Source organism: Sinocyclocheilus anshuiensis, unplaced genomic scaffold, assembly GCF_001515605.1.
Source record: "Sinocyclocheilus anshuiensis isolate Anshui unplaced genomic scaffold, SAMN03320099.WGS_v1.1 scaffold167, whole genome shotgun sequence".
In the NCBI taxonomy this organism is placed as follows: domain Eukaryota; kingdom Metazoa; phylum Chordata; class Actinopteri; order Cypriniformes; family Cyprinidae; genus Sinocyclocheilus; species Sinocyclocheilus anshuiensis.
Genome location: NW_015552552.1, coordinates 1,591,629 through 1,604,458, shown reverse-complemented (window position 1 = coordinate 1,604,458; position 12,830 = coordinate 1,591,629). Strand labels below are relative to the sequence as shown.

Sequence of the window (12,830 nt, the reverse complement as noted above, 5' to 3'; positions counted from 1 at the left end):
ACCATGCTTACAAAAAAGTTGAACTTGTAGGCCTATTTCAGTTTTTCATATGTCTGTTGTTAAGCACCTATGGTGCTTTCTAATGATGAAATTACTTTTTGTATCCATGTGACGTAAATATATCTGTTAGTTTTGTTTTTTTCGCAAGGACTAAACAAATGTTATGTTGTTTAAAGTTTGTTCTTAGTATATTTTAGGATATGTGGGGAACAAAACATACCTAACCAGCATATGCTGTTTTTTTCAACAGGGGCATCAAGGTAGCCTACTGAATCAAAAATGTTTGAGGGATTAAAAAAATTATGGGTTTGACTGTTTTAAAATCAAGTTATGTCTTTAATTATTTTGTGGAACTAATTAATAATTCAATAAGAATATGCATTTTTTTTCAATAACTGTTTTTGCACTTTACATTTTTTAAAATAATCAAGACCAACAAAGAACAGTTTTGCTGTTAGAGATCGTTTTTGTTTTTCATGACAACTCTTTGTTAAAACCCTCTAAAAAGTATGTTGATTATGTATTACTTACTTCATTGAATATTAAGCACATTTTGTTGAATGAGCTTTGTTTTAAATAGGCTCTACTTACCGCAGACCGTTATTTGATGACTTTTACGCTAAAATGTTGGCGGCCATTTTGAAACGAATCTGTTGTTTCCGTTTTCACAATAACAAAGTACCTCCATAACGTTACTAAGAAGCGTGGATTATCTATAGAAATGTTGTGTTTATGTGGAAGTTGGAAGAAATGCATTCTCTGCGTGAATTAAGAGGTACACACGAAACCGAGCTTGTCTTTATCCACCTTGTTTTGTCGCTCACCTTATTTAATTTCCAGTCCATGCAGTGTGTTAGCCTCAATGCTAAACATATGCACATGAGCCACACCGCTGTATGCACATGTAGCCCTTTCTTTTTGTTTTGTTTTACATCCTTCAGCAGTTTAACCACCTGTTAGCTCACAGTAGTACTGTCCATTGATGTTAGCAGTATTCTTCTTCTTACAGATGTATTAACCAAAGAACAAATGTGTAAGTATTAAACAGTTCTCTGCTGGAAGGAGTTGTCCACACTATAACAAGACCAGTTTGCCTGGTTTCAAACCTGGTTATTAACCTTCAGTCTGTTTTATGTTCCACCCCGTTATTATATCACCAAACTGTTTTGCAGGAGAGGGAAGCAGGTCTCTTATTTCTGTTGGGCAGTATTTGAAGAGGACATGCAGATTTGACCTGTGGTTGAGAGCTATTTAAAGCATTGTTGTTATCAATGGCACTAATGGAAAATCATTCTCAGGTTTTGTCTCTGACAGCATTAAGGTTGTGCCATTTTCAAATAGTGGAAGTTGAATCTTTTCATTGTGGCGCAGCCTGATGTCATGTCCTTTTTTAGAGCAACTTGGTACTTGTTCTTTCATAGCATACCAATTCATAGTCATATATCTCAAACTGTTAGTGCTACATGAGATCCTACCCCATTCAATGTGCTTTATTCCTAAGTTACTGAAAGCATCACTAACATATGGTGATATTTTATGTAATAACAAGGTTATCTAGGGCTCCTTGAAGCACATTTGCTTTCTAAATTGGATTTTTTTTTTATTACCTTAAATGGATGGTCCATCCCAAAATTAAAAATGGCTCATTATTTACTGAATCTCATGCCATCCCAGATGTATGTGGCTCTCTTTTTTCGAGATAACACAATTGAAATGTTTTTGATAAATAATCCATCTCTGTGAGTCCATGTAATGCAAATGGATGGAACCCTCAAAGTTGATGCTTCAAAAGCCACCCAAAGTAAACACAACTGTAATCCAGCTGATGAATCAGTGTCTTCTGAAGTGAAACGATAGGTGTGTTTGAGGAAACATACTAATATATAATCCTATTAATCAGTTTCTTACAGCCACCTGTCATACATTCATGAGAGTTTTGTGAAGTGCCACATTGGTTGCAAAGCTTGTGCGATTGTCACTTGTTGCACAAGCTTTGCAACATGCTTACACCACTGTTCACAACAAGCTGACATTCACATCAAGTGTGAATTCATGAATGCACATGTGATATTTGGCTGGAAACTGGCTTATAGTTCAAAAAGATACGTTTTTTTTGCACACTGTTTTCTTCATCAGTTGGAGCTGTAAAAAAGTCATATACATCTGGGACTTCAATTTATATATACATTTTCAATTTTGGGTGGAGTATCCCTTTAATGCAAAAGAGTCACAACGTGTGGCCAAGATCCATAAATAGTGTCAGAATGATTTTTTTTTTTAAATCAAGTGAATTGTATTTGTATTATGCTTTTCACAATACACACATGCTTTATGTAAATTAACAATGCTATTTTTTTTAATAACTCTGTTCAGCTTCTGTTTCTGACGTTTTACATATGTTTGCACTATGTACAACAACAGGAAAAAATTGCTTTTATTCGCCTTGTGTAGACAGCTTTTGAGGGCATTCCCCAAGAATGCATTTTTGTATTTCACTGCACTGCTGTTCCGTTGATTATTTTATGTAAACATGCATTAAACTGACGTGTTTGACTGCTGCATCTCGCAACACAGCATTCTAACAAAGGTCAAATTTTTAAATGCAAAACATGTTCTGGATGAACAGTCCCTTACACCGTGTAGAAACTGTGTTTGTGCAGTGGGTTTTTCCAAACTCTGTTTGTGAATTGAAGATGCTAGGACACGACCCTGCAGTGGTTTTGTGGTTGGCTTGTGTGCTGCACTCTCAGCACGCTGCATTTAGCTTCTTGACTTGAGTGCTGTCCCTAGTTTGTGTCCTCTGGCATCCTGCAGTGGAGCCAGAGCCACTGACCCTCTTTCCTTCCTTATGGAGTTTGTCCAACCTCATGCATTGCTGATACAACACAATCTAATGTAAGATTTGACAAACCCTTATACGAGCCTCTGCCGTATGAAATAAACAAGAAAGGTCAGTCATCTTTGAGCTATGTGCATGGCTGAGTCTGAATGCTGTCGCTGGCTACATTTGAACAGGTGGTGCATATTCAGTCAATGACAGAGTACTGAAGAGTAACTGCCAAATGACTTCAGCGTATCAAGATTACAGATTTCTGACTGTTTAAGAAGATCTGTACATAAACATGTCATTAATTATTTGTTTTTGATTCATAGTTAATTTAATCGAATAGTTTAATTTTCATTTTATTTTTTTAACTTACATATTTTTAACACACATATACTGTATATATATATATATATATAATATATAATCTATATGATATAATTTATTAATCCAATATTTTACGTATTTATGTATTCTTTTATAAATCCAAATCCAATTTTGTTATTTCACAGCTATTTTTGTTTTGATGTATGCTGACTATTTAAATGTGTGTGAATATGTGTGTGTGTGTGTGTAGGGATGAAATGAGAAATCAGGAAAATTATTCTTGGCAAGTGATTTTAATTATTTGACACTTTTAAAATGCTACCTGATGTGATTATGTTATTTGTCTCTTTATGCAGAACCCTGTTTATTTGTGGTGGCCTGAGATACAATAATCATTCAACATGGTTAAAGAACAGAAATGCATTCTTTGTGAAACGGTCTACAGCTCCAAACAGGTAAACCTGGCGATTAAATGCAAATCACTGTGCTCTCCCAGCTGAATTAGGTGCCTATATTTCTTCAAACATTACCAAGATCTGCAAGTCTGCACTCTAAATCTTTTATTGGGATCAAAGCAGGCGATTTAAGTATACATCATCTCCCATTTCTGCTAGAATGTGACAATTTGCCCTGAGTCCTTGTGTGACAAACTGTAATTTAGGCTACTTGTTCATGTTGGCAATTGTCTTGATCTATGCACATTTGCTGTTCTTGTTTTGAGACTTTTGGTTGCAAAAAACCTTTGTCTTGCATATAAGAATAAATTCCTATTTAGAGTTATTTATTGAAATTACTGTAATTTCACAATGCTATATTTTAATGGTATCTTTTTCATTTTTAGGAGATGGAAGAGCACATGAGAAGTATGCTGCACCACCGGGAGCTGGAGAATCTGAAAGGACGGTAAGAACCCATGTTACACACCAATGTTACCAACTATCATGTAATCCACCTTTTTGTCAGCTGACTTCACAAAATATTTATGTTAAGTACTGCAAATTGTTGTACGTTAATATTTCAATAATTTAACAATACTTTTGCATGTTCATGGTTTTCTGGTATTCTAATGTCAGTAAATGGTCACTTGACAGGCAGGTAAACAAACATTTAATCTTTTTTTAATAAGTGTTTCATTTTTGGTTTTCTTATATTTTTTCTATGATTAATTATTAGCTTTTCATCAACTCACAAACACAAGTTTGGGAAACTCATCTTTACACTATCAATACAATAATCTAAAATTCAGAGAACAGCCTTCTTCAAATATCAGCGTTATTTGAGACATTTGTACGCTAATTATAAAAGGTGAAGAACCACCATCATGCCTTACTTGCCAAACAAAAAATGTGAAGCATATTTATTAGATTGTACTGTTTTTAATGTAAATAGACAACGGTTTTATTCAGAGGTGTGTTTTAACTGATTTATTTAAAAATGTATCACCTGAATGTATTTTAGAATTTTTGTCTAGTGTAGATTTGAAATGTCTTTTTTAACTTTTGGTTAATTGTATACCTTGTGAAATTTATTCTGAGATCGCCATGAAAATAGCCTTGATGCTGGCATGGCAATAAAAAGTAAATAAATCATTAGATTAAATAGACAACGGTTTTATTCCGAGGTGTGTTTTAACTGATTTATTTAAAATTGTATACCCTGAATGTATTTTAGAATTTTTGTCTAGTGTAGATTTGAAATGTCTTTTTTAACTTTTGGTTAATTGTATACCTTGTGAAATTTATTCTGAGATCGCCATGAAAATAGCCTTGATGCTGGCATGGCAATAAAAAGTAAATAAATCATTAGATTAAATATACGCTTAAGGCAAAATTTTAGATTCAAAATTTAGAAATCCACCCCAGAATTCTGTTTAAATAATTTTTAAAACATCCTTATGCAGCAAACATAAACTAGGAAGTTCATGGAAAATATTTTAGAAAATTCTTTGGTGGAATATTTCTGGTCAAAGATGAAAAACGTGTATTGTCAGGCACGTGCCTCCTTTGGTCAGTGGATAAATAAGCCGAGGCAGCTGCCTTAACCCAAGAGTGTATATATATAGGGACATTGGAAACAACTGGCAAGGCCGACAAATGACAACTGCCTCATGTGACAATTATGTATATCTCTGGAATGTGAAAAGTGAGAATGACATTCTCAAATGGGGAGGGTATTGAAATCTAAAGTCCAAACACACATAACCATGATTATGAGAGGTTTGTCATATTTTAGCTAATTGCATCTTGGTAATAATGCTGCTTATAAGATTAATGTAGCTTAATGTTTAGACTGAGAATTAACCAGAGCACTAATTTAGAGCCGTAAATAATAATTTGTTTAATCAAATCATATCACAGTCATAGTACTCAATCGCCCAAAAACTTTAGAATTTTAAATTAGAAATAACAACTTAACAGACTGCTGACTGCAAAATGGCAAGCTGCCATGACACCATTTTTCGAGGGATAGACCATCTGCCAACAGCAAGTATCTATCAGCTCACAAGTTTGGCACTAAAGACAGCAACTATGGCAGGGAGGGGTTTTCAAGTCGGCGACTGTAAGCAGCTCGCATTACAGCTAGCCAAAGAGTCCCACCCTTGCTGCAGCCCTAAAGAGCAGAGGAAGGTGGAGACAGAGGGTGGGGGGAATACGATTTTACACACCAAAATCCAACAGCTCTCCCAACCCTCGTCTCAGAGCACAGCGGACTCCATCATGACAGCGTGCTAAGGCTCAGCAGCTGCTGAGAGGGTGGTCACCCCTCTGAGCTCAAGATCTCCCAGCGCCTTCTGTTCTTGCCTGTTCCTTCTAAACCATTTGTAAAGCCTCTGAAGATGAACCACAAGATCAGGAAGATAGCGTTTTTCTTTTCCTTTTTAGTAACTAGTTGGATTTTATTTTATGATTGAAGTCCGTTTGCCTCCTGATCTCTTTAAAAGACCTTAACTCATTAGACAGCCACTCAGAAGCAGTAGCTATGCCCGAGGGAAGCATTGAGCAGCCTATGTTACCCTCCGTCCCCAGGGACTGTGGACACGAGTGCCGGGTCTGCGGCGTAACGGAGGTCAGCCTGACCGACTATGCGAGTCACATCTCCAGCCCTTTACATAAACAGCACGTTGAGGATCAGAAGAACCGGCCCACAAAAGAAGACCAAGATGAAGAGTACTTTGACAAGGACATTGTGCAGCTTATCGAGAAACGCAAGGAAATGATCAGGTGAGTCTTTGCTTTGCTTGCTGAATTGTATAGCATTGATGGTGGTTGCAGACCTGTTATCTAGTGATTAATTGCATGGTAGTGTTTAAGTCTTTGTCACTGAAGTGTTTTCTTAGTGTTTTAATCTTCTGTTGGTTACCACAACACCTGCAGTTCTATATTAAACTATTCTGCATACAGTTCTGACACTGGAGTCTGGTGTCATGCGAGGCCAAAAACGGCCATGACTGCAACACTTGCACTCTCACACTCTTGGATGCATACCACACCGTGCCTTTCCAGCTCAACCCTTAAACAGTATGGGCACTATGTCTTTAAATAGTCTGACCTCACCAGCTATTTTTATGCACCATGCAAGTGAAGTGTTAGACATTAATTAATGACAGAAATCCATTGCTGTTTTGCCCTAATACATAATACAAGTACCAAATACCTAATACAAATAATACAAGTAATAAATCAAGTAATACATTATTTATGTTTTAACTTCTTTTGCTTCATCTTTATTTTTGATGTTGTTTTCCCTTGATCTCACACAGGATAAAAAAGACTGTACGTCACTCACCATTTCTGTGGTCAGCCATGAAACATTTAGATATCTCAAGATCTTTGTTGTGTGAAGATTACCAAAAAAAAAAAAGTAATGATCACTGCAAATTCAAAACAGAAATAACAATAAATGAATAAAAATATCAGTAGTTCCTCGTTAATAAAAGTTTGATCCAATAAAATTAGTTTGATATTGAAACAGTGAAAGTTACACAGATTTCTTTATGTGGTATATTCATTCAGGGATGAATAAGCAAACTTTGAGTCTGCAATTTGGGTTCTTTTGAGCACAATAAATTAAGGTTCTGAATGTGGGTAATTTCTGAGTTTTGGTGGGGAATGCCACAAACAGTAGAATTTTCACAAACAGTGGGTCATCAACAGCTGTCATCCTGTCACATGCCAAACTGTATCCCATCACCGGAAGACAGGGAAGGCAGTATTCTTAGCAGTTTTAATGATCTTATTTCCAACTGTAAAGAAACATGCTTTTGTGTTTCTTCCCATGTTTGAATTTACATGCATTGTTGTTTAACCTATCCATAATGCTGTTCACCTGTCCTTATTGTTGAGTGTGTCAATACAATAAAATAAATCATTGTATGTCTCCATTCTATGCTGAACTCTATTAGGAACGAAGAGGCTTCTGCAAAGCAGGCTAAAGAAGAGCAGGAGCAATGCAGGAGGTGGCAGGAACTTAAGACTCAGTGGCTTGGGCCAAGGCCTTTGATGTACCAGCAGTGTGGCCCTTGGGACCGGCCCTATCCCAACTTTCCCCAGATGCCCAAAAGGGGCAGAGGCTCCAATTGGCAGAATTTGAGATTTTCATCCCCTGAACGTGGCAAAAGTTTCAGCCGAGATGTTAGGTGTGCCACATGGCATGCTGAAGGACCGCCTGACTTGCAGAAATGGGAATCTGTTGGACGTCAGGGAGGGAGTTTGCACAACCAAGGAAATTTCTGGGGTGGTAGACAAGGTGGCTATGGAGTAAGCCCTCCACAGCTGAGAAAACAATTTCCCTGGAACAACAATCAGTTTAATGCCCCTTGGAATAGACAATATATGTCACCACCTAGGTTCTTTAAACCGTCTGCCAAAGAGCCTCAGAAGACACCCAGCAGCTCTGAGAATCGGACACAGGGTGAACAGAGTCTAGAAGAATCTGGTGGAGAGCATGATCCTAACAAAGGTAAGGGTCAGAAGTCAGAGAAGGCTCACCGATGGGCACCATATCCACCAGCTAAACTTGGGGATCCTTCATCTCAGACTAACCCTCAGCCAATGTTAGATAAGTCAGATGTGGGATCTCCTCAAACCGCTAAGGCACAAAGTTTCAACGAGGGCAGCCGGGACATGGAGAGGATATCCCTGGCAGACCAAAGAAATTGGCATTATAAACCCACAGAACCTAAAGAGAGTGATTGCAGGGAGCAGAAGAGTTCCTTCAAGAACATTGGCAATACTAGCATGGATAGTTTTACCTACCCCTCCACCTCCACTACTAGGAAATCAGAGAAGCCCAGCAAGCTAGCTGAAGATGGTTCAAAAATGAATCTCAGACAAACAGGAAGTCAAGACTTTGTCAGCTCCAAAGGTTTTAAGCATTCCCATTCAAGCTCTGAATTCGCACAACATGCCACTTCCAATGCAGAGCAAGATAGTCTGCTGTCAGAGATGCTGCGAAAAGCTAAAGAGACATTGCTTAATAGAAATAACCCTACTGACGTATCTGGTACAGAGAGCTGCCTCAATGCATCAAAGGCTGTGCCTCAGATGAAAGAGCAAGTAGAGAGTTCAGAATTAATCAAGACTCAAAAATTACAAGAGAGTAAGAAGAAACTGAACAAGAACAAAGGTCAAGAAAGGTTGGGTTTTGTGAGACGTTTTAGCAATGACCGAGAGCAATTAACCAGTACTGAGACCTCAGTACAGTTTGGCAATGTGCGCAATGACTCTAGGCCGTCTCTGCAGTCCTTACAAGTTAGTACCTCCACTATGGACCATGAAGATGAGGAGGAGTGTGGTGAAATGGAAGAAAATCCTCACTTACCAGTACAAGATCAAGTCATGGACACACTGGATGAAGGTTTGTGCTCAGCTGGTGAGGGGTCCCAACAAACTACAGGTGGCTCTGTGCCCTCTCTAAGTAAGCTTGCATTACCTGCATGTCTCCAAAGGGATCTGAACCGTCATATGGGCTCCAAAGGCAAAGCAGCAGCATCCCATGAGCCCAACTTGAATATTGCCAGACGTATTAGAAATGTGAGTGGCACACGAAAAAATGAGACTGAGAAGGATGCAGGACTTAAACCCACCTTGCGACAGCTGATTAGCTCCTCTGGTTCAAGGCGAAATGTGAACTGGGACCAGGTCTACCAGGAAGTCAACCGGAAGAAGCAGGGCAAGGGCTTACCAAGGTACTGCATGAGAATTGCTTCATTTTCTGTTTACTCGCGTAAAATTGTTACTTCCTTCCTTCATACCTTAATTTGTCCTGAATCTTTTCAGATTTGGTATAGAAATGGTGTCCTGTGAACCTGAGGGTCCAAACCAAATGGATGAAGATGAAGTACCTCTTTCTGAGGGCTTTCATTGGGACTCTCTGTTTGAATTTAGTCAAGTGCCTTCCCGCAAGCGAAGCTTGTCTGAAAGCAATGTGGTCAAAGAAAGCCCTGCTGGGACCAGCTCCCTCCCCAAAGCTGTAGACCCAGTGAGGGACTCTCCTGCCTGTGGCCCCTCACAGCCACCGAGGAGAGAGGAGCTGCAGTCCACAGGTTCTCTGGAGAATCAAGGTTTGAAAGGGCCTTCTAAGGGCCCTGAGGAAGTTGAAGAAGTCGGTGGTTGTATATCAGAGACTGAACTGATTGACACGCAAGGAGCTGGGAAGAAACGCAGAGCTCCTGGGGTAAGCTTCATACTTTCTACTATGGTTTATGCTTGACATACTCAGAAACACAGTAGATCAAATTCTAATATAGTTAGCAACCTGCTACATTACATAGCTGCCTTCAAAAGCAGCATCCAGGGTAATTTTTTCAAATGTTCTACATCAGAGGTGCGCAATCCTGTTCCTGGAAATCTACCTTCCTGCAAAGTTCAGCTCCAAACCTGATCACACGCAACTGAACCATCTAATTAAGATCTTCAGCAACACTCGATAATTAGAAACAGGTGTGTTTGATCAGGGTTGGAACTGAACACTTGCAGGAAGGTAAATCTCCAGCAACAGGATTGGGCACCTCTGTTCTACATAAACATTAATGCAAGAAGAACGTAAATGAAATATAATTCTTGCCATTACCTAATTGTTGGATCTTTCCACTAGGATGTAGTGTCTCCAGAGATTCCTAATGCAGATAGGAAAAACAAGAGGCAAAAAATTAAGGCTAAGAAAGGTAAGGAAACTATTTTCTGCAATGTTTTTTAAACCAAAACAATGCAGTGTCTTTATTTGAGTGTTTTAATGTTTCTATGTATTGTGTTTTGCAGAACGCTCGCAAGTGGATCAGTTGCTGGCTGTGTCTCTACGTGAGGAGGAGCTTAACATCTCTCTTCAGGCTGTGGACAACAGTCTTATTCAGGCACGTGCTGCGCTGCAAGCTGCCTATTTAGAAGTACAGCGCTTGCTTATGGTCAAACAACAGGTAAGACGGTAGCATTAACAGAACTGTATTCAATTGTTTTCAGCTCTCACTGGGCTGCCACCTGATTTTACAGTTTTTTTTTTTATTAACGATTTTACAGGCGACAAATGAGATGAACTCTTTGAGAACCAAGCGCATTGAAATACTTCAAGGAATGCAAGGTACAAAAATCAGAAAGCAGGAGTCATGTAATCATATTTATTAACTTTATATATCTAATGTAAATGATAAGGAAAGTCAGATTAATACCACATATCCTTTCATACTGTACAAATTACCTGTAATGTTGGTTTATGGCCAGTTTGTAGTATGCATCAGGTATGACAGTAAGTGCCTTATAAAATCTTATTTGTTACTGATAATAAAATAAATATGGACATCAAAATTCTTTTTCAGTTGAATTTGAATCAAAAGAAAGAGAGAAGAACAGTAAGGAGATCTTAACGTCTTCATCAACCCAGATTTCTCAGATCACCAATCCTGTTCCCTCAACAACAGCTGCTCACTCATCCTCTTCAACGTCCTCACTGCCTGTTACCATAAAGCAGGAGCCCATCTCTCAATGTAACCCCATTCCTGAGCCTAACCTTGTCAAAAGCCCCCTCCCAGCACCTCAAAATACTGCACCTGTCCAAACTGTGTTTGCAGCTTGTCAAACAGGTAGGTTCCAATCACTAAATTGCAGCTTAGAGGTTGATATTTGTAGCAGTACTGAATTATAGAATGTTGAATTTTCGTCTTAAACAGATGGTACCTTCAACACTAAGATAAAGGCTTCACAAGACGCCACAAGCATGGCTTTGGCAGCAGCTTCCTCAGTTCACAGATTACAGTCGTCACCTGTCAAAGAAATTCATCGAAATTTGAGCTCCCAAGAGGGCTTAGCCAACCCATCTTCCTCATTTATGTCTGCGACCTTCTCTCCTAAGCCACTGTCTCCCTCTAACCACCTAGAAACTAATCCAGTTAAGCGTGTTCGAAAGCTAAAGAAGAGAAAGTGTCTTAATAAAGCAAAGTTGAACGAGCAGCCTGAAATCAGCGAATCTGAGCTTGACGCAGAGCAGCCTGCTTCTCGACCTACCCGCAAGTGTCGACCTCATCGGCGATCCAGCAGCACCTACGTCTCACCCTCCACACCAGAAGAGAAAGATGAAAATGAAGAGATGGTGGTGACCGATGCTTCAAAGGCACAACCACAGGGAACCAAGCTAGCAACACCGCCAGTGAATGAAGATCACTCTGATTCTTCTGAACTGGAGATGGTGGAGCTTCCCCCACCTGATATTGATATTGTCAATCTAGATTCTTCAGACCCAGATGAGAGGCCTGAAAAGAAGGCCAAGGAGTCAGCCACTGCATACTCAACAGACCATGCTGTCACAGACCCTCAAAATCTTGCCTGCAATGAAGTCACCTCCACTAGTGAAATTGATACTAGCAGTATAGTCAAGACATGTGAAAGGTAAATCTCATGGTTTGAACTAGGATTTTCTAAATGATTATTCTTAATATCTTATAGTAGGGGTGTCCATTCCTGAGCCTGGAGGGTCTGCATAGTTTAGCTCCAACCTAACACAGCACACTACCCTAGAGATTTCTCACAATCCTAAAGACCTTGATTAGCTGGTTCTGGTGTGTAAGTTAGGACCGGATCTAAACTCTGCGGGAAAGTGGCCCTCCAGGAGCAGGATTGAACACCCCTTTCTTATAGCAATGATCGTAATCTTGTGAAGTAAAAAGGGATCCTTTGAAATTTGACTTCTATATGAATTCTTCAAATCTGGACCAAACTGAGTTTATTCTACGTCTGCAGTGTAGTGCTGGGCAATATGCTCCATAGTCATATCGTCCTGTCGTTAGCCTGTGAGATCGCTGATCAGGGCTGTAGCTGGGGTTTGTGGGTGCAGGCTGTACCCGTGGGCCCTGTTTGAAATCGTGTAAATAGCACAAATAAATAAATAGAGCAAAGATACAAATTAAACAATGTTTAAGTTTTTTCAAGTTTGTAGATGTCCAGGTACAGAATCCAAATAATCAAATGTAAAATATCATTGCATAGTCTTCACTGTATAAATTAAATACAGATTAATTCTTGTTAGAACTACAAAGTAATTCAGTAAAGAGCAGCAAGTGATTTTCTCTCTTTTAATTTCTTAGATTAACATTAAAGGGGTCATATGATGTTGCTAAAAAGAACATTATTTTGTGTATTTGGTGTAATGAAATGTGTTTATGCGGTTTAAGGTTCAAAAAACATTATTTTCC

General features: G+C 38.9%; 1 protein-coding gene across 1 annotated transcript in view; it reads left to right on the top strand.

Annotated features, from left to right (window-relative positions):
* Positions 1-658: 658 nt before the first annotated feature.
* The window catches only part of znf106a (zinc finger protein 106a), a 22,158-nt gene continuing 9,986 nt past the window's right edge, over positions 659-12,830 (top strand). Inside the window, exons 1-11 of the mRNA XM_016455026.1 lie at positions 659-775; positions 3,508-3,606; positions 3,993-4,054; positions 6,178-6,372; positions 7,554-9,338; positions 9,430-9,826; positions 10,247-10,316; positions 10,411-10,565; positions 10,666-10,726; positions 10,962-11,225; positions 11,313-12,027. Coding sequence (XP_016310512.1) covers positions 3,553-3,606; positions 3,993-4,054; positions 6,178-6,372; positions 7,554-9,338; positions 9,430-9,826; positions 10,247-10,316; positions 10,411-10,565; positions 10,666-10,726; positions 10,962-11,225; positions 11,313-12,027 — 3,758 coding nt within the window. The 5' untranslated portion in view covers positions 659-775; positions 3,508-3,552. The remainder of the gene's footprint in view (positions 776-3,507; positions 3,607-3,992; positions 4,055-6,177; positions 6,373-7,553; positions 9,339-9,429; positions 9,827-10,246; positions 10,317-10,410; positions 10,566-10,665; positions 10,727-10,961; positions 11,226-11,312; positions 12,028-12,830) is intronic.